The sequence below is a fragment of the Carettochelys insculpta genome, chromosome 3 (assembly GCF_033958435.1).
Source record: "Carettochelys insculpta isolate YL-2023 chromosome 3, ASM3395843v1, whole genome shotgun sequence".
In the NCBI taxonomy this organism is placed as follows: Eukaryota; Metazoa; Chordata; order Testudines; family Carettochelyidae; genus Carettochelys; species Carettochelys insculpta.
The window spans coordinates 210,859,305-210,879,904 of record NC_134139.1 but is presented as its reverse complement, the minus strand read 5'-3'; the positions used below and the strand labels follow the sequence as shown (position 1 = coordinate 210,879,904).

The 20,600-nt window shown below is 56.8% G+C and overlaps 1 protein-coding gene across 2 annotated transcripts in view; it reads left to right on the top strand.

Annotated features, from left to right (window-relative positions):
• The first annotated feature begins 771 nt into the window (after positions 1 to 771).
• TRIM54 (tripartite motif containing 54) overlaps positions 772 to 20,600 on the top strand; it is a 49,424-nt gene continuing 29,595 nt past the window's right edge. The window contains exons 1-4 of one of the 2 annotated variants that reach the window (XM_074991572.1): positions 772 to 1,098; positions 6,560 to 6,732; positions 10,233 to 10,404; positions 10,790 to 10,885. In XM_074991572.1, the coding sequence (XP_074847673.1) occupies positions 931 to 1,098; positions 6,560 to 6,732; positions 10,233 to 10,404; positions 10,790 to 10,885 (609 nt within the window). In that variant the 5' untranslated portion in view covers positions 772 to 930. The remainder of the gene's footprint in view (positions 1,099 to 6,559; positions 6,733 to 10,232; positions 10,405 to 10,789; positions 10,886 to 20,600) is intronic. The other variant, XM_074991573.1, reaches the window with a different exon arrangement.

Genomic DNA, 20,600 nt, shown 5'->3' with positions numbered 1-20,600 from the left:
CCAGCTCCTGTGTGCGGGGCCCCGTGCCCCAGCCCAGCTCCTGTGTGCGGGGCCCCGTGCCCCAGCCCAGCTCCTGTGTGCGGGGCCCCGTGCCCCAGCCCAGCTCCTGTGTGCGGGGCCCCTGTACCCCAGCCCAGCTCCTGTGTGCGGGGCCCCGTGCCCCAGCCCAGCTCCTGTGTGCGGGGCCCCGTGCCCCAGCCCAGCTCCTGTGGGGGCGGGGGGGGCCCCGTGCCCCAGCCCAGCTCCTGTGGGGGGCTCTGTTCCCCACCCAGTACTGACCATACCACACATGCCATGTGCCTGCTGTACCAGCTCTCCCCTCAGTGCCCCTCAGTCTGGCCAGTGCTCTGCTTCTGCCTACCGCCCTCAGCCCATGGGGCAGGAGCCCTCTGGGGCCCCCCTGCCCCAGGCCTCGCCCTGGCTGCAGAGCCAAAGAGCAGCCCCGCTTGCGGGGCCCAGACCCTGGGGCACAGGCCAGGCCAGGCCCAGTGGGAGCCGGGGCAGCTGGCTGCTGCATGAGCATCTCTGGTGCCTGGCTAGGTCCTGGAGCCAGCACCCGGCTCTCTCCCACCCCGGGACTGCCTGTCCCCAGACCTCCCCCTCTCCTGGGAGCCAGGGCCTGGCCCAGGCGGTGACTCAGTGTCACCCGACGCCACTGACAGCTGCAGCTGAGCCCCGGATAAAATTGGCTCTGGGATGCCATGAGGCCCATGTGGCCTGGCCCAGCGTTTGGCTAAAATTAGCCGCTGTGCTCACCGCCGGGGCTGGGGCCGGGAGGGCAGACAGCAGGAGCGGCTCTGGGGCGCAGCAGCCCCCGGAGCTAGAGGCACAAACAGCGTGACCCAGGGCCAGGGCCAGGCAGCGCCAGGGAGCCGGGTGGTGTGGGCAGAGCTGTGAGCACGGGCTCGGGGGCACAGCCGGGTGGCAGGGATGAACTTCGCCGTGGGGTTCAAGCCCATGCTGGGGGACTCGCACAGCATGGACAACCTGGAGAAGCAGCTGATCTGTCCCATCTGCCTGGAGATGTTCAGCAAGCCCGTGGTCATCCTGCCCTGCCAGCACAACCTGTGCCGCAAGTGTGCCAACGACATCTTCCAGGTGAGAGCGGCGGCTGGGGGGCAGGCGCTGGGGTGGTCTGTGTGATGGAGTGGGGGATGGGGGTGCATGTGTGGGGCTCACAGAGGGTGGGGGGCTCCTGCTGGGGGTAACCTGGTGCCCAGGTGACACCTCTGGGCTGCAGACAGAGGAGGAGGTGGAGCCTGAGGGGTTTGAACTGGAACTGGGAGGTGGGACGTAGTGAGTCTGGGCTGGGAGAGAGAGAAACAAAGGAGGGGGCCCCTCGGGGCCTGCTCTCCCCAGCATGGATGGGACTGGCTGTCTCTGCCGGCTGCACTGACTCCTCTGTACGACGCTGTGTCCTGTCAGCTAATAAACCCGCTGTTCTCCTGCCGAGTGAGAGTCACTCCTGCCTGCGGAGGGGGTGCAGAGATTGGGGACCCCTGAACCCCATCACACTCCTGACGGGGTACAGAGCTTGGGGACCCCGAACCCCATCACAGCCTGCACCAGGGATGGCTTTGGGGGGTTGGGAGCTGCACTGGGGCTGCCAAGCTAACCCCATGACCTTGCCTCTGCAGCCCCTCCAAAGGCGCAGGCGCAGCTGGTTGGTTGGCAGCGGCAGGGCTGGGCTGGGCTGTGCTGGGCGCCAGCGGGTGGCACGGCAGGTGCTCTGCGTGAGAGACGCACACAGGATCTTTTCAGAGGGGCACGTTTATTGAGAATACAGCCCCACCGCATCACAGGGCTCTAATGTACTCCCACGCCTCACGGGCATGGCTGTGCACATGCGCACATGCACGAGTACACACGTGCACGTGCATGCACACTAGTGCGCATGCACACGAGTGCACACGCACACGAGTACACGCATGCACGTGCACGAGTACACATGAGTACATGCGCACGCACACGAGTGCACATGCACACGAGTACATGCATGCACATATACGAGTACACACGCACACGAGTACACATGCACACGTACACACACTGCAGATGTACAGTTACCATTCCATGGGGGCTCGTCAGTCTTACTTGCCAGGCAGAGCTGACTGAGTGCGGAGTCAGGGTTACTCAGACCCTCCCAGGACTGAACCCCGAGTCCCATGGGGAGATCTTCCCTTCTTATACACGTAAGCCCCCATTACAGTCTCTGGGCCTGGCAGTGTCGTGCTGCACTCGTCCCCCCTTAGAAGGTGTCAGTCTGCGTTTGTCAGGGCTCTCCTTGGATGGTGGCTGTCAGGCTGCTCATAGAATCACAGACTCCCAGCGCTGGAGGGGACCTCAGGAGGTGATCGAGTGCAGCCCCCTGCCCAGAGCAGGACCAACCCCACTAAGTCATCCCAGCCAGGGCCTTGTCCAGCCGGGACTTAGAATCCTCCAGGGATGGAGAATCCGCCACCTCTCTAGGCAACTCATTCCAGTGCTTCACCACCCGCCTGGGGAAGTAGTTTTTCCTAATATCCAACCTACACCTCTCCCTCTGTAACTTCAGACCATTACGCCTTGTTCTGCCATCTGACACCACTGAGAACAGCCTCTCTCCACCCTCTTTAGAGCTCCCCTGCAGGAAGTTGAAGGCTGCTATTAAATCACCCCTCAGTCTTCTCTTCTCTAAACTAAACGAGCCCAAATCCCTCAGCCTCTCCTCATAGGTCTTGTGCTCCAGACCCTTAATCATTTTTGTTGCCCTTCGCCGAACCTGCTCCAGCAAATCCACATCCTTTTTATACTGGGGGGCCCAAAACTGACACAATATTCCAGATGTGGCCTCACCAGTGCTGAACAGAGGGGAAAAAAGCCACTTCTCTAGATCTGCTGGAAATGCTTCGCCTAATGCACCCCAGTCTGCCGTTAGCCGCCTTGGCTACAAGGGCACACTGTTTACTCATATCCAACCTCTCATCCACTGTAATCCCCAGCTCCTTTTCTGCTGCACTGCTACTTAGCCAGTCGGTCCCCAGCCTGTAACAATGCTTGGGATTCTTCCATCCCAAGGGCAGGACTCTGCACTTCTCCTTGTTGAACCGCATCAGATTTCTTTTGGCCCAATCCCCCAATTTTTGCAGGTCACTCTGGACCCTGTCCCTACCCTCCTGAGCTTAGTGTCAACTGCAAACTTGCTGAGGGTGCAATCCAGTCCCTCATCCAGGTAATTAATAAAGATGTTGAACGATACTGGCCCCAGAACTGATCCTTGGGTCACTCCACTTGAAACTGACTGCCAATCAGACACTGAGCCACTGATCGCTACCTGTTGGCCTGACTAGCTCTAGCCAGCTTTCTGTCCACCTTGTCTATCCAGCCTTGTCTCTCACTCTTGAGGGCGTTTCTGCCTGTCTCCAGGATGCGTCAGTATTGCTGATTCTGTTCCATCCCAAGGCACAGCGCATCTTTCAAGTTATCTTCAGCGTTCCCACTTCAGCTCGACCACCTGGGCATCTGGGTTGACTTTCACGCGCACTCGTGAAAACATAGACAGAGAACATAGACACATACACAGAGAACATAAGAGCAGCCACACTGGGTCAGACCAGAGGCCCATCAAGCCCAGCATCCTGTCTTCCGACAGTGGCCAATGCCAGGTGCCCCGGGGGGAACGAACAGAACAGGGAACCATCAAGTGATCAATTCCCTGTCACCCATTTCCAGCCTCTTGCAAACGAGGCCAGGGACACCGTCCACGCCCATCCTGGCTAACAGCCATCGATGGACCTGTCCCCCATGGTGGGTGCATAACTGGCTGGATAACCGTACCCAGAGAGTAGTTCTTAATGGTTCTCAATCCTGCTAGAAAAGTATAACTAGTGGGTTCCACAGGGGCCTGTTTTAGGACCGGTTCTGTTCAATATTTTCATCAACAATTGAGATATTGGCATAGAAAGTACACTTATTAAGCTTGCAGATGATACCAAACTGGGAGGGGTTGCAACTGCTTTGGAGGATAGGGTCATAATTCAAAAGGATCTGGATAAATTGGAGAAATGGGCTGAGGTAAACAGGATGAGGTTTAATGAGGACAAATGCAAAGTGCTCCACTTAGGAAGGAACAATCAGTTTCACACATACAGAATGGGAAAGGACTGCCTAGGAATGAGCACAGCAGAAAGGGATCTAGGGGTTATAGTGGACCACAAGCTAAATATGAGTCAACAGTGTGATGCTGTTGCAAAAGAAGCAAACAAGATTCTGGGATGCATCAACAGGTGTGCTGTGAACAAGACACGAGAAGTCATTCTCCCGCTCTACTCTGCGCTGGTTAGGCCTCAGCTGGAGTATTGTGTCCAGTTCTGGGCACTGCAGTTCAAAAAAGATGTGGAGAAATTGGAGAGGGTCCAGAAAAGAGCAACAAGAATGATCAAAGGTCTAGAGAATGTGACCTATGAAGAAAGGCTGAAAGAATTGGGCTTGTTTAGTTTGGAAAAGAGAAGATTGAGGGGGACATGATAGCGGGTTTCAGGTATCTAAAAGGGCGTCATAAGGAGGAGGGGGAAAACTTGTTCTTCTTGGCCTCTGCGGGTAGAACAAGGAGCAATGGGCTTAGACTGCAGCAAGGGAGGTCTAGGTTGGACATTAGGAAAAAGCTCCCTCTCCAGCCAGTCCAGACTGCCCCACTCTCCAGCCCAGCTGCAATTCAAACTGGCCAGGCTCCTCCTCTGCCTTTGGCCTGTTTCCGAGTGGCATGGGGGGGAAGGGGAAGGTGGCACCTGGGTGCCCAGGTTACAAAGGCCATGGAGGGTCATTGCGTGTGAGGGGACGTGTCACCTGGTTGCCTGGGTTACAAACAGCAAACGTGGCTTATAGTGTAGGTGGGAGAAATCATCACCAACTGTGCATGGCTTCTGTGCCTGGGGAAACTGAGGCACACGGCTGCTCTTACTACAAGGCAGTTGGAAACAGGCAACTGAACCTGGGGACTCAAACCCAACTCAAACAGGATCCCCAGGGGCCGAGAGGAGGTGGGGCTAGGCTGTTTGCCAGCGCCCGCCCCGCACTTCCCTGGCCAGGCTCCAGGCCCCAGCTTTGCTGCTTGGGGAGACGTGATGGGCTGCAGCATGTTCACAAATGAGGCCTTTTCCCTTCGTTAGCACGGCCACAACAAGGCCTCATACGCTGGCATTGGCTCCAAGCATGGGGCCGGCCACGCCTTCACACCAGCCCAGGCCACGTGTGGCTGAGGCAGTGCATTCCAGAGCCTGGGGCCACGGCTGGAACAGTGCTTACATGGCACAGGGGGGACGTGGCTCAGCCCGGGCACCTCGGCTGGCTGACACCAGCCCCGTCACTGCACCCCAGCACCGCCCTGGCCTGCCTGGGGCCTGCTCGCCCCGTCTCACATGGGCAGGGTTAGCACCAGCCCAGCAGCCTGACTAGTGTGGGTCACAAGCACTTCTGGGGGTCAGGCAGCTTCTCCATTCTGGCTGCCGCTCGTAACCCCCCACAGGCCAACTTGAACCTGGGACCGCGGGAGCTCAGTGCAGGAGCCAGCTGGCTCCCAGGCATGGCCGTAGAGAAGACTCCTTCTCTCTCTGCACGTGGTCGTGGTGCCGCTCCGGGGGGCAGTGACCCACCCTTAGGTGTGAGGGTTACATGGGGCTCCTGGGCCCTTGTGGCTGGGCCAGGCACTTGGCTCCCTGGCTGGTCCCGGGGCTGATCCTGGTGGGGCTGTATGGGGGTGAACTTGTTTCAGAACTTCACACGCAGAGCTGGACTAACGTTCCTGCCTTGGCTGGCTGTGCTTCTTGGCCCCTTTCTTCTGGGGCTGAGTCCCGGCTTCCTTACAGCCCTTCCTCGCACCCGGCGCTGGGTCCCCAGGCTCTGGCACGTCCCAGCCGTGACGTGCCCGCTGGCTCCAACAACCCTTACCCCTTTCTATGCTGAGCAGTGGGCGGGGCTGTGGGCGGGGCTGATGGAGCAGTGGGCGGGGCTGTGGGCAAGGCTAAAGGAGCAATGGGCAGGGCTGAGGGAGCGGGGGGGGTGAGGCTGTGGTCAGGGCTGATGGAGCAGTGGGTGGGGCTGTGGTCAGGGCTGATGGAGCAGTGGGTGGGGCTGACTGAGAAGTGGGTGGGGCTGTGGGCAGGGCTGAGGAAGCAGTGGGTGGGGCTGTGGGCAGGGTTGAGGAAGCAGTGGGTGGGGCTGTTGTGGCCTGGGCGGGGCTGTGGGCAGGGGTGAGGGAGCAGTGGGCAGGGCTGTTGTGGCCTGGGCAGGGCTTCAGGCTATGAGGGACTTGCACCCCGGCACTGGGCAGATCTGGCCCCTTTGCTGCCTCAAGGCCCTGCCCTGCCCTGCCCTGCCCTGCCCTGAGTTTGTGGCTCTCCCTACACTTCCCAGGTGCCCGGGGCAGAGCCCCACAGTCTGCTCTGGAGCTGGAGGTCATGGTGGACCTGCAATGGAGGGTCCCCAGGCCTGACCCCAGGGCTCAGCTGGTGTAGCGGGATCTCCCCGTATGGCCTCCCGGCCTCAGTATCTCTGCCCCCCAGCTAGTGCCCGTTCCCTGCAGGCTTCCAACCCGCTGTGGCAGTCCCGGGGCTCCAGCTCGGTGTCCTCGGGGGGGCGGTTCCGGTGCCCCTCCTGCCGCCATGAGGTCGTCCTGGACCGGCACGGCGTCTACGGGCTGCAGCGCAACCTGCTGGTGGAGAACATCATCGACATCTACAAGCAGGAGTCGTCCCGGTGAGGGGCCGGGCCGAGCGAAGGGCCGTGGGGGACAGGACCCAGTGAGGGGCGTGGGGCTGCTGGGACAGGACCTGGGGAGGGATGCTCCGGCCTGGGGAGCTAAGGGTTTGGGGAGGAGGCATTGAGGGTCTCAAGACAAGGTGAGTGGGGGCCCTCCTGGGCGAGCGAGGGCTCCCTGCGGACGTGGGGCGATGGCAGGGTGGCTGGGGAGTACCTGGGGTGTGGAGGGGAGCGTGGGTCCTGTGGGCACTGCTGAGAGTATCTGTTTAGGGCAGACTGGTCACAGACACAGAGAGGGAGCCGTGCTCGTCTATACACTATCGAAACAAAAGCAGTCAAGTAGCACTTTAAAGACTAGCAAAACGGTTTGTTAGGTGATGAGCTTTCGTGGGACAGACCCGCTTCTGGTCTGGCTCTGCTCTGAAGAAGTGGGTCTGTCCCACGAAAGCTCATCACCTAATAAACCATTTTGCTAGTCTTTAAAGTGCTACTTGACTGCTTTTGTTTTGGTCACAGACAGGGCTACATACAGCCCAGAGCAGGTCCTCTGCCGTACGGCCCCAGCCGGCACACAGCAGGTGTGTCCTCACAGCGCCCGGCCAGACGTGGCACCAGCAATTCCCTCCCACACGCCAGCGCCCCAGGCCACGGCCAGTCCCCTCCGCACGCAGGCGGGAGGCCGAGGAAAGCAGCCGCAGCCCCACACAGGTTCCCCCAGCCCCTCCCCAGGTCAGCGTGCAGCTCAGGTCTGACCCCACAGAGCCCCCGGGCCCGTCCCTTCCAGCCGCGTCCCGGAGGAATTCAAAGCTCGCCACGCGCGGGTGTCCATCTTCCCACGTCGGCCGCGGCGCGTTATGCAAATCTGTCTGGCGTAATCTCAGCCTCTGGGTCGGTATTTCGCACCGAGCAACAGGCCGGCAGCAGCTCAACGCTGCACTTGGCAGGGCCCTTGGGAGCCAGGGTGACGCTTGGCCGCCCTGCTCTGTTACTGCAGCCTGGGAACCAGGCAGCCTCCGCTGCGATTGGCACCGCCTCCCGTTTTACCCAACACCTGCAGGCTCTTTGCCTCCCCGGCCCCCGGTAAATGCCCTGCCCCCACTGAGCCAGGCAGCCCCCGCCCCCCCGTTCTAGTTCAGTGCAGGTGTGATGGAGTGGGGGGTGCATGTGTGAGTCAGGCTGGATGTGAGAGACAAGCAGCAGCTGCCAGTGGCTAAGGATGACCCTGGGGCTACAACCGGCAGGTAACACCTCTGTCTGAACAAAGAGCAGGGAGGAGCTGAGCTGAGTTTTGAATCGGAGGTGGCAGTTAGGAAGCTGGGGAAAGAGGAGCTGGAAGGCAGCCAGCCTGAGGAGGGGGGAAGCTACACCCCAGAGGGGCACCCCTCGGGGTCTTCTCCCCAGGACAGTTTGGAAGGACTGTCTCTGGCTGCTGTGCTGTCGCTTCTGTGAGAAACTGGGCATCTGTTGCCTAATAAACCTTCTGTTGTACCTGCTGAGTGAGAGTCACTCCTGCCAGCGGACGGGGTGCAGTGCAGGGGGACCCCTGAACCCCATCACAGCAGGCGACTCACCAGAGCCACTGGGGCCACTGCCGTGCGCTTCTCCCACCAAGCGGTGAGGTGCTTGCGTGGCGCGGGCAGGCGGCTCCCCGGGGAGCCGCGTTTAAAGGCTCCAAGAGCCGCAGGTGGCTTGAGAGCGGCAGGGGGCCTCCCCCGTGTTCCCCACAGCGCAGTGTCCGATTTGCCACGTGTGGGGCACCGTGGGTTTAGAATCGCCCCCTAGAGGGTTATAGAATGAGCCAAGCAACCAACCCAGCGCCCAACGGGTGAACGGGACCGGAGTCTGCGCCTGGACCTGCTGCAAGGGTCTGGGTGCAGCAGAGGTGGAAGGAGCCTCGGGCTCAAGGCAGCCCTCCGGAGCACAGCCGCCTTTGGCTGGGCCGTCAGTCCTCTGCCCAGAGCTCCAGGCAGAGCCCCTCCGGAGGGAGAAGCCGGAGCAGAGGCGAGCTGGAGATCCCAGGGCCCCTTATCTCTCCTGGGCCAGGTGGAGGGCTCCCGTTGTTCTGGCTGTGTGACCGCACATCCCAGGCCGGCGGCTGGAGCCTTCTGGGCCGGCCCCGGCCATGCCCGACTCTGGTCTCTGCCGGTGGGCGCCAGGGCCCACGGTCCCACCAGACCCTTGGCAGGACAGTCCATTCGGTGCCCCCGGCTCCAGTGCCTGGAGAGGGGCTGAGCAGCCTCTCCCAGCCCGCTGGCGAGCTGCTCCGCGGTGTGACTCCAGGGGCCGGCGTGTGACACAGACACACCTTTAAATACCACCAAGGGCCGCGCCAGAGCCGGCCCGGCAGAGCAGCGCTGGGAGGCCGTGCTCCCGGGGGGCGTGATGGGTGCGAGAGGGACCCAGGTGCTTCCAGCACACGCTGATAACGCCACGGGTCCTGGGGAGGGTGGGAGTGGGTCCAGCATGGTTATAGGCTGTCATGTGACTGCAGGGTGCTTGGGAATGGAGCATGTGTGGGCCCCCAAGGGAGGTCCCTGAGTGCTAATGGGGGTGAGGGCCCATTGCAGGGAGGTTGTGGGTGCCTGGGGCAGAGGCTGGGGAGGTGTTGGGGGGTCCCTGGAGGGTGTGGGGTGTTTATGGGGTGCGGGGGCCATTGCAGGGAGGTTGTGGGTGCCTGGGGTGGAGGCTGAGGAGGTGCTGGGGGATTCCTGGGGATGCGGGGTATTTATGGGGTGAGGGCCCGTTGCAGGGAGGTTGTGGGTGCCTGGCGGGGAGGCTGGGGAGGTGCTGGGGGGCCCCTGGGCATGCAGGGTGTTTATGGGTTGCAGGAGCCATTGCAGGGAGGTTGTGGGTGCCTGCGGTGGAGGCTGGGGAGGTGCTGGGGGGCCCCTGGGCATGCGGGGTGTTTATGGGGTGCAGGGGCCATTGCAGGGAGGTTGTGGGTACCTGCGGTGGAGGCTGGGGAGGTGCTGGGGGGCCCCTGGGCATGCAGGGTGTTTATGGGGTGCAGGGGCCATTGCAGGGAGGTTGTGGGTGCCTGGGGCGGAGGCTGGGGAGGTGTTGGGGGGTCCCTGGGGGGTGTGGGGTGATTATGGGGTGCGGGAGCCATTGCAGGGAGGCTGTGGGTGCCTGGGGCGGAGGCTGGGGAGGTGCCGGGGGGCCCTTGGGGATGCAGGGTGTTTATGGGGTGCAGGGGCCATTGCAGGGAGGTTGTGGGTGCCTGGGGCGGAGGCTGGGGAGGTGCCGGGGGGCCCCTGGGGATGCAGGGTGTTTATGGGGTGCAGGGGCCATTGCAGGGAGGTTGTGGGTGCCTGGGGCGGAGGCTGGGGAGGTGCCGGGGGGCCCCTGGGGATGCAGGGTGTTTATGGGGTGTGGGGGCCATTGCAGGCTCTGCAGGGTGGCTGCTGTGATCACGGATGGGGAAGGACCCTTTGGAGCCAGCGGGGTGTGTGGGAAGCTGGACCCACATGCCGCCTGCCCCCCTCCGCCCCCTCCAGGCCCCTGCACGCTAAGGCAGAGCAGCAGCTGATGTGTGATGAGCACGAAGATGAAAAGATCAACATCTACTGCCTGAGCTGTGAGGTGCCCACCTGCTCCCTGTGCAAGGTCTTCGGGGCTCACAAGGACTGCGAGGTGGCCCCGCTGCCCAGCGTCTACAAGCGCCAGAAGGTACCGAGGCCAGGAGCCAGGCAGAGGGTATGCAGCCGGGCGGGGAGCAGGGCGGGGTCCCCTGCCAGGCACCCCTCTACTGAGGCTGGTACCCTGCAGCTGTGGGGCCCTCTGGCTGCCCTGACCTCACCCAGGAGCCAGCCTGGCTGGAGCAGCTTCATCCCGGCAGCTGTCCCCCTTCTGGCCCTGGCAGGTCTCTTCCCCATGGGTGCCAGGAGGCCAGAGCTGGTCCCTTGCATCATTGGGAGGGCCCTGGCCAGGAGCCCTCAGGACCCATTTCAGGCAAGCTGAGCCCCCAAGCGCTCATTGCAGGGGTGGCTGCAGGCTGCGCCCGTGCCTGCAGGGTGGGAGCGGCCCCCTTTTCAGCGCAGCCCCTCTTTGGCAGAGCGAGCTGAGCGACGGCGTGGCCATGCTGGTGGCTGGGAACGATCGCATCCAGGCCATCATCACCCAGATGGAGGAGATGTGCAAGGCCATAGAGGTGAGAGCAGCACCCGGACCGTCTGCAGGGAGGGGCTGAGAGCAGCAAAGATAAGGGCTTGGCAGGGACCAGGTGGGCAGAGAAGTACCTGACGGGGGCAGGGCAGCGTGGAGCTGTGCCCAGAGGCACAGGGCCCCATGTAACCCAGCCAGCGCCAGCCCTCCCCCATGCACACAGCCAGGTCCAAGGTGGGAGCTGAGCTGGGCAGCAGGGAAGGGGGCCTGCCAGATGCCAGCCTGTGGTAGGACGGGGTTTCTGGGCACAGCTAGAGAAATCAACCCAGGATAACTTTGCTTACAATCCAGGCCACTCACAGCCCCAGACTGGGATTTTCTTCTCACCAAGGCAAATCCAACCAGCCACCACAGCGTCTCTGCCAGCCCCACTGGCCAGCCAGAGCCCCCCACTCAAACCCACAGACTGCCCAGCTGCTACCAGCCCAGACCGGCAACCCCTAAATTAAGGCGAGAAGATCGTAAGCCTGTTTCACCCAACACCACACAGATTCTTTCAGACCTCAAAGGGCCCAGCCCCAGACCCCAGTCAACATGTACTTGGATCTGACCCAAACAACATGTTTGCCAATTCTTTAGATCTAAATATCTGAAGATTTATTACTAGCACAGAAAGAACGGGGCTAGAGAGAAGAGTTGTTCGAGCAATACTTCACATCTGTCAGTCGTAACTACTGCTGCAGCCAGCTGTCTTATTTACTGATTCTTGAAAGTCTCTGAAAGTTCATTTCAGGTTACATAGATTCAGTTACTGGAGTGCTGTAGGTCCAGCCTGGTGGGGTCCACGTGCTGGGACACAGACCCTTGGAGACCAAAAGACAAAGGATCCCAGATGGACACTGCTAAGACCACAGCATTGTTCTCTCTTGTAGTTGTCTCCAAGTCTCTTGAGGGACAAAAGCCATTTCTTCCTCCCATAGTCCCTTGAGGGCCTGCCCCTCCGACTCAGGTGGGCAGTTGTAGCAAACTGCCATTGGATGAATCCCAGGAGACAGTCTCCAGTTTCTGAAATGGACCTGTTCCTTTGTCTCAGTTCATAGAATCACAGAATCCGAGGGCTGGAAGGGACCTCAGGAGGTCATTGAGTCCAGCCCTCTGCTTCCAACAGGATAAACCCCCCACTAAGTCATATCAGCCAGGACCTTGTCCAGCTGGGACTTAAAAACTTCGAGGGATAGAGATTCCACCACCTCTCTCAGTAACACATACCAGTGCTTCACCGCTCACCTGGGGAAGCCGTTTCTCCTAATACCCAACCTTTACCTCCCCCTCTGTAACTACAGACCATTGCTGCTTGTTCTGCCATCTGACACGCCTGAGAACAGTTTCTCACCCTCCTCTTTAGAGCTCCCCTGCAGGAAGTTGAAGGCTGCTATTAAATCACCCCTCAGTCTTCTCTTCTGCAAACTAAACAAGCCTAAATCCCTCAGTCTCTCCTCATAGGTCTTGTGCTCCAGACCCTTAATCATTTTTGTTGCCCTTCACTGAACCTGCTCCAGCACATCCACATCCTTTTTATCCTGAGGGGCCCAAAACTGGACACAATATTCCAGATGTGGCCTCACCAGAGGCAAGTAGAGGGGAACAACCACTTCTCTGGATCTGCTGGCAGTGCTCCTCCTACCGATCCCATTGACACAGCCCAAGCCTCTGGGATGTGCATTCAGCGTCTGAGCACCCGGCTTCCACCTGATTGTTCAACCCAGTGTCCTGGCTGGGGCTGAGTTCACAGCTCCTATTGCGAAGCTCAGCACTGAAACATTGTCTAACAAAAGCAAAAAGCCGTCCAGTAGCGCTTGAATGACTAACAAAATGAGAACAGAGAGGAGCCGGGCTAGTCCATACGCTATCGAAACAAAAAGCCGTCCAGTAGCGCTTGAATGACTAACAAAATGAGAACAGAGAGGAGCCAGGCTAGTCTATACGCTATCGAAACAAGAAGCCGTCCAGTAGCGCTTGAATGACTAACAAAATGAGAACAGAGAGGAGCCGGGCTAGTCTGTACGCTATCGAAACAAAAAGCCGTCCAGTAGCGCTTGAATGACTAACAAAATGAGAACAGAGAGGAGCCGGGCTAGTCTATACGCTATCGAAACAAGAAGCCGTCCAGTAGCGCTTGAATGACTAACAAAATGAGAACAGAGAGGAGCCGGGCTAGTCCGTACGCTATCGAAACAAGAAGCCGTCCAGTAGCGCTTGAATGACTAACAAAATGAGAACAGAGAGGAGCCGGGCTAGTCCGTACGCTATCGAAACAAAAAGCCGTCCAGTAGCGCTTGAATGACTAACAAAATGAGAACAGAGAGGAGCCGGGCTAGTCCGTACGCTATCGAAACAAAAAGCCGTCCAGTAGCGCTTGAATGACTAACAAAATGAGAACAGAGAGGAGCCGGGCTAGTCCGTACGCTATCGAAACAAGAAGCCGTCCAGTAGCGCTTGAATGACTAACAAAATGAGAACAGAGAGGAGCCGGGCTAGTCCGTACGCTATCGAAACAAGAAGCCGTCCAGTAGCGCTTGAATGACTAACAAAATGAGAACAGAGAGGAGCCGGGCTAGTCCGTACGCTATCGAAACAAGAAGCCGTCCAGTAGCGCTTGAATGACTAACAAAATGAGAACAGAGAGGAGCCGGGCTAGTCCGTACGCTATCGAAACAAGAAGCCGTCCAGTAGCGCTTGAATGACTAACAAAATGAGAACAGAGAGGAGCCGGGCTAGTCCGTACGCTATCGAAACAAGAAGCCGTCCAGTAGCGCTTGAATGACTAACAAAATGAGAACAGAGAGGAGCCGGGCTAGTCCGTACGCTATCGAAACAAAAAGCCGTCCAGTAGCGCTTGAATGACTAACAAAATGAGAACAGAGAGGAGCCGGGCTAGTCCGTACGCTATCGAAACAAAAAGCCGTCCAGTAGCGCTTGAATGACTAACAAAATGAGAACAGAGAGGAGCCGGGCTAGTCCGTACGCTATCGAAACAAGAAGCCGTCCAGTAGCGCTTGAATGACTAACAAAATGAGAACAGAGAGGAGCCGGGCTAGTCCGTACGCTATCGAAACAAGAAGCCGTCCAGTAGCGCTTGAATGACTAACAAAATGAGAACAGAGAGGAGCCGGGCTAGTCCGTACGCTATCGAAACAAGAAGCCGTCCAGTAGCGCTTGAATGACTAACAAAATGAGAACAGAGAGGAGCCGGGCTAGTCCGTACGCTATCGAAACAAGAAGCCGTCCAGTAGCGCTTGAATGACTAACAAAATGAGAACAGAGAGGAGCCGGGCTAGTCCGTACGCTATCGAAACAAGAAGCCGTCCAGTAGCGCTTGAATGACTAACAAAATGAGAACAGAGAGGAGCCGGGCTAGTCCGTACGCTATCGAAACAAAAAGCCGTCCAGTAGCGCTTGAATGACTAACAAAATGAGAACAGAGAGGAGCCGGGCTAGTCCGTACGCTATCGAAACAAGAAGCCGTCCAGTAGCGCTTGAATGACTAACAAAATGAGAACAGAGAGGAGCCGGGCTAGTCCGTACGCTATCGAAACAAAAAGCCGTCCAGTAGCGCTTGAATGACTAACAAAATGAGAACAGAGAGGAGCCGGGCTAGTCCGTACGCTATCGAAACAAAAAGCCGTCCAGTAGCGCTTTAAAGACGAGCAAAATAGTTTATTAGGTGATGAGCTTTTGTGGGACAGACCCACTTCGGGCCCCACATCTGTGTCCCACTTCGGGTCTGGCCCACGAAAGCTCATCACCTAATAGACTATTTTGCTAGTCTTTAAAGTGCTACTGGACGGCTTTTTGTTTTAACAAAATGATGTATGAGGTGACGAACTTTCCTGGGACTGACCCACTTCAGCTCAACAGGGGGTCTGTGATCTGTGATCAACAGTGATCTGAAGAAGTGGGTCTGTCCCACGAAAGCTCATCACCTCAGGAATTATTGTGTCAGTCTGTAAAGTGCTCCAGGACGGCTTTGTTGTTTTGTTAGCTCAGAGATTAGCGCAGCTCCCTCTCTGCTACTGCTTCTAACAAAGCTACAGCGCTGACATCTACACCGTTGAGACAGACACACCAGTCGCACACACAGACTCACGGCACCCTCAGCTGTCATCAGTCACCTCACACGGCCCCCGGCACAATATCTGGGGCCTGTAGCCACACTGGGCATTAAAATGCTTCCAGACCCCGTACAAAACCCAGGGACATGACTGTGGCACAGTACTGAGGAGGGCAAGCGTGCACCATTGGCGCCCAGCTGGGACAGGCAGGTGTGGCATTAACTCTCCAGCCAGGGACGCTGGGTCTGGGCCTGGGCCGGCTCTGCCAGCCTGGTGCAAACAGCCTGGGCCTGGGCCTGGGCCGGCTCTGCCAGCAGGGTGTGGAAGGCCTAGACCTGCCTGGCTGTCCATTGTCTGGGGCCCCTCCCCAGAGCCTAGGGGGCCCCAAAAGCAGAAGAAGCAGAGCCACAGACAGGGATAAGAGGAGGCTAATGAGTGGACATTATGAGCCAGTGGGCCCCCAAATCTTTGGGTGCCCTGTGCAGCTGCGTATTCTGCGTATGGGGAAGGACGGCTGTACCCAGACAGCTGCAAAAAGGCACATGGAGCGCTGGGTCTGGTGCTGCGAGGTTTTGCTAGACAGCTGTGAAAGCCAAATCCAGGCAAACCGTTTAAAACAGGGCTACTGACAGCCCAGCCTGGGGGGTCCTCCACTATAAGGCACCAAACCCGTCACATACTGCCTGGCCAATCACCAGCAGTTCCCTCCCACGCGCCAGCTTCCCTTGTGCCACAGCCAGTCCCCTCCTCACACAGGCGGGAGGTCGTGGAAACCAGCCACACCACGTCCACACAGGTTCTGCCAGCCCCAAAGGACCAGCCCCTCCCAGTCAATGTATTGTACTGAAAAGTCCTGCAGGGGATCTTTCCAGGGGAAAAGGCAAAACGCTGCATTTATTGGTAATACACACATAGCAATCAACACTTATCATATGCATGTGATAGATTACACACACACACACACACACACACTCGGTAGGTAGGCATCCTTCAGTCTGCATAGACTATGGATCGCGCCCTTTAGAGTTTCAATTGAGGGCTTCATTTACAGCGTCTATTGTGACTATGAAGGCCCACACGAGAGTGACAGTCCTTGCTGCATCTCTTGCAGATGTGCTGGGTGTCTGGCAAGTCCTTAGTGTGCCTTCTGTGCGCTCGCTTCTCCTCTGATCCTCATCTCGCCCTTCTGAAGGCCCTTGTGTAACCCCTGCCTACACACACACTCGACTTATATGCATATGGTGTATTACACACACACACACACACACTCCTGTCTTGTTGCTGTTACCAGTAGTCACACCCCCTTTCTGCCCTGGCCAGGTGAGTTAGAGGGGGGAGGGGTGGAGCCGGGCTTCTGCGGATCCAGGTCGGTGCTCCAGTGCTGACAAGACAAACCCGGGGTCCCTGTGCGAGATGCCTTCCACTGACCGTGTCCCCTCTCGCATGCAGGTTGACACCAGTTAGCCGGCTCATGCATATGCATAATCTGGAAGAGCAATCTTATGAATATGCATTTAGCTCCTTCTTCTGGGTGGCGCTTCCAAAGGCGGCACTTGCTGGTGACTCCCGTGTGTCCAGTCTTCTCTCAGTGGGCCCACTTCACAGGTTCCATTGTTCATCTCATGGGCTTGAGTCTGCCTCCTCCAACCCTTGCAAGTACCTGGAGGTGCTTTCGCCCACGCCCTCCCATTCCGCCTCATTCACGCCACAGGGCAATCAATGAAGCAGTCCGGAAATAAAGGGTGCAGAGAGGTTTTCTTTGCTTTGCCTACTTCCAGGAACTGTTGTACAAAATAGAACGACATGTCTGTAGAACAGGGCTTGACACAGCGATACGTAAAATGACTTGGTACAATATTTAAAAACTGCGATGAGGAAGTAGTTAAAGATGTATCTACAAGTGTGTACCTCAGATCTGACCCAACGCACACGCTGGGTCCTAAGGATCTAACATCTAAAGGTTTATTAAGAAAAAAAAAGAAAGAAATGGGTGAGAATGAAACCATTAAAGCAATCCAATTCCATGCACCAGTCCCAGAGGTCTTGGTGCAGGCTGCAGCAGTGGCGGGGGGAGGCAGCTGTCTTAAAAGTCTCTGGAGTACATCCTGTGTTAGGATAAGAACAGCAAGCAGTCCTGTGGCACCTTATAGACTAACAGATATTTTGGAGCATAAGCTTTCGTGGGGAAAGACCCACTTTATCAGATGCATGAGCAGGGGTGGGGAGTTCAGAGGAGTATTTAAAGAGGGGGGGTCCCGGTAAAAGGGAGGGCCAGAGCTGAGAAGGTCTATTCAGTCAGCATGGAAATGGGCCATTATCAGTAGTACACATCAAGAGAGGAGAAAACAAGTCAGATCAGTTAGGCGGGATGTGGCCCATTGTCAGAGTCTAATGTGGAGATGTTAACACCCAGGGCAGAGAAGCTGCTTTTGTAAGGGGCCAGCCACACCCAGTTTCAGTTTAATCCTTGGTTGATGGAGTCAAATTTGCAAATGGAAGACTGAAGTGCTCCCCCACAGGCTTCTGTACATGACCATTCTTGATGTCTGAGTTATGTCCATTTATTCTCTTACGGAGAGACTGCCCAGTCTGGCCAATGTAAATGGCAGTGGGGCATTGCTGGCACATGATGCGTATATTACACTAGTAGCTGTGCAGGTACATTGGCCAACCTGGACCTTCTCTACGTAAAAGAATAAATGGACATAAATCAGACATCAGGAACTTCAGTCTCCCTGGACACTCAGTAACAGATTTAAAATTAACAGACCTACAACAAAAAAATTTCAAAAATCAAATGGAGAGAGAAATCTCTGAGCTGCAATTCATTTGCAAATTTGACTCCATCAGCCAAGGACTAAACACAGACTGGGAGTGGTTGGCCCATTGCACAAACAGTTTCTCTGCTCTGACAATGGGCCACATCCCCCCGACTGATCTGACTTGTTTTTTCACCTCTCTTGATCTATACTACTGATACTGGGCCATTTCCACCCTGACTGAACAGACCTCCTCAGCTCTGGCCCTCTCCATTACTGAGCCCCACCTCTTTAAATCCTCCTCTGAACCCCCACCCCACTCGTGCATCTGATGAAGTGGGTCTTTGCCCACGAAAGCTCATGCTCCAAAATATGTGTTAGTCTATAAGGTGCCTCAGGAGTTCTTGTTGTTTTTGAAGATACAGACTAATATGGCTACCTCTATGTTAGGGCAGGTCAGCGATCTTTCCAGGGCCCCACTCACAGCAGAGATGCTCCTGAAGAGAGGAGCCGGGCTGCAGACAAAGACGGAGGAGCCCCAGGGCCCCTTTATCCCCTGGCCCGCGTGGAGGGAATTCCCTGGTTCTCCCTGTGGGGAAGCTCAGCGGAGATGGAGCCTGTTGCCTGGGCAGGTCCCCAATCTGAATCCTTTTTAGGCAACCAGATATTGTCTGTTTTCTGGATGGCAGGTTGCAGCTGAGTTCCTCATCTGGGGTTTGGCCCCTGATAGGCTCTTTGTCTGTGAGGTGCGGCTTCCCCGACTTGGGGCCTTTCCCCGTGGGTTGCCGAGCCTGCTGTTGAGGTCTCCCAGAAACAAACGTGACACCAACTGACCCGGGTTGTCAGCAAAAGGGATCAAACCTGCAAACACAGGGTCTAAAGCCTTGTGTGCTAACACAAGAGCAATGTCAGCCTCACCTCAGTCCCTGTGAAAATCGTGGAGGGGATCCTCAAGGAATCCATTTTGGAGCACTTGAAAGAGGGGAAAGTGATCAACAGAAGTCAGCGTGGATTCACCCAGGCCAAGTCCTGCCTGACCAATCTGATTAGCTTCTGTGGCGAGGTAACTGGCTCTGTGGACATGGGGAAGTCAGTGGATGTGATATACCTTGACATCACTAAGCTTTTCATGCCGTCTCCCACAACATTCTTGCCCATACACTAAGGAAGTATGGATTGGATACAGGGACTAGAAGATGGATAGAAAACTAGCTTGACAGTCAGGCCCTACAGGTAGGGGCTCAATATCTGGATGGCGGTCGGTTTCAAGCGGAGTGCACCAAGGCTTGTTTCTGGGGCTGGTACTGTTCAACATCTTTATTAATGACCTGTATGAAGAACTGGATTGCACCCTCAGCAAGTTTGCGGATGACGCCAAGCTAGGGGGTCAGGTAGATACGTTGGAGGGTGGAGAGAGAATCCAGAGGGACCTGGATAAATTGGAGGATTGGGCCAAAAGAAATCTGATGCTGTTCAACAAGGAGAAGTGCAGAGTCCTGCACTGGGGATGGAAGAATCCCAAGCATTGTTACAGGCTGGGGTCCGACTGGCTCAGCAGCAGTATGATGGAAAGGGACCTAGGGGTTATGGTGGATGAAAGGCTGGATATGAGTAAACAGTGTGCCCTGGTAGCCAAGAAGGCTAACGGCATATTGGGGTGCATCAGGAAGAACATTTCGAGCAGATCTAGAGAAGTGGTTGGTCTCCTCTATTCAGCATTGGTGAGGCCACATCTGGAATATTGTGTCCAGTTTTGGGACCCCCAGTATAAAAAGGATGTGGATGTGCTGGAGCAGGTTCATCAGAGGGCAACAAAAATGATTAAGGGTCTGGAGCACAAGACCTGTGAGGAGAGGCTGAGGGATTTGGGCTTGTTTAGTTTGCAGAAGAGAAGACTGAGGGTTGATTTAATAGCAGCCTTCAACTTCCTGAAGGGGAGCTCTAAAGAGGATGGAGAGAGGCTGGTCTCAGTGGTGTCAGATGGCAGAACAAGGAGCAATGGTCAGAAGTTGAAGAGGGGGAGGCGTAGGTTGGATATTAGGAGAAACTACTTCCCCAGGCGGGTGGTGAAGCACTGGAAGGCGTTGCCGAGAGAGGTGGTGGATTCTCCATCCCTTGAGGTTTTTAAGTCCTGGCTGGACAAGGTCCTGGCTGGGATGACTTAGTGGGGGTTGATCCTGCTTGAGGCAGGGGGCTGGACTAGATGAGCTCCTGAGGTCCCTTCCAGCCCTGTGATTCTGTGATTGTATGAGCTAAAGGCCAGCTGGTGCTCAGCTGAGGTGGCAGAGCAGAGACTTCACTCGCCCTTGTGCGTGGTCTCACTGCCACTGGGGTTGCACAAACATTTCAAATACGAGCACAGCGCCAACACTTGTAGCTCCATGTATAAAAAGGTACAGACATTCAAGCAGCATAAAGAGATTGAGCGAATCACCAGCTTTTGATAGACACCTCCCTTGGCTGACTTGGCCAAGATTTGTTGTGAACACAGGCCAATGGCTGCAATGTTTTGCATGGTCATGTCGAAGTCCGATAACGTCGCAGCCCTCCACTGCAGAAAGGGTGTGGAGATGCTGGAGAGAGTCCAGCGGAGGGGAACAAAAATGATTAGGGACTGGGACACGTGACCTGTGAGGAGAGGCTGAGGGGTTTGGGCTTGTTTAGTTTACAGAAGAGAAGACTTAGGGGTGATTTAATAGCAGCCTTCAACTTCCTGAAAGCTGGTCTAAAGAGGATGGAGAGAGGCTGTTCTCAGTGGTGTCGGATGGCAGAACAAGGAGCAATGGTCTGTAGTTACAGAGGGAGAGGTGTAGGTTAGATATTAGGAACAGCTGTTTCCTCAGGAGGGTGGTGAAGCACTGGAAGGCGTTGCCTAGAGAGGTGCTGGATT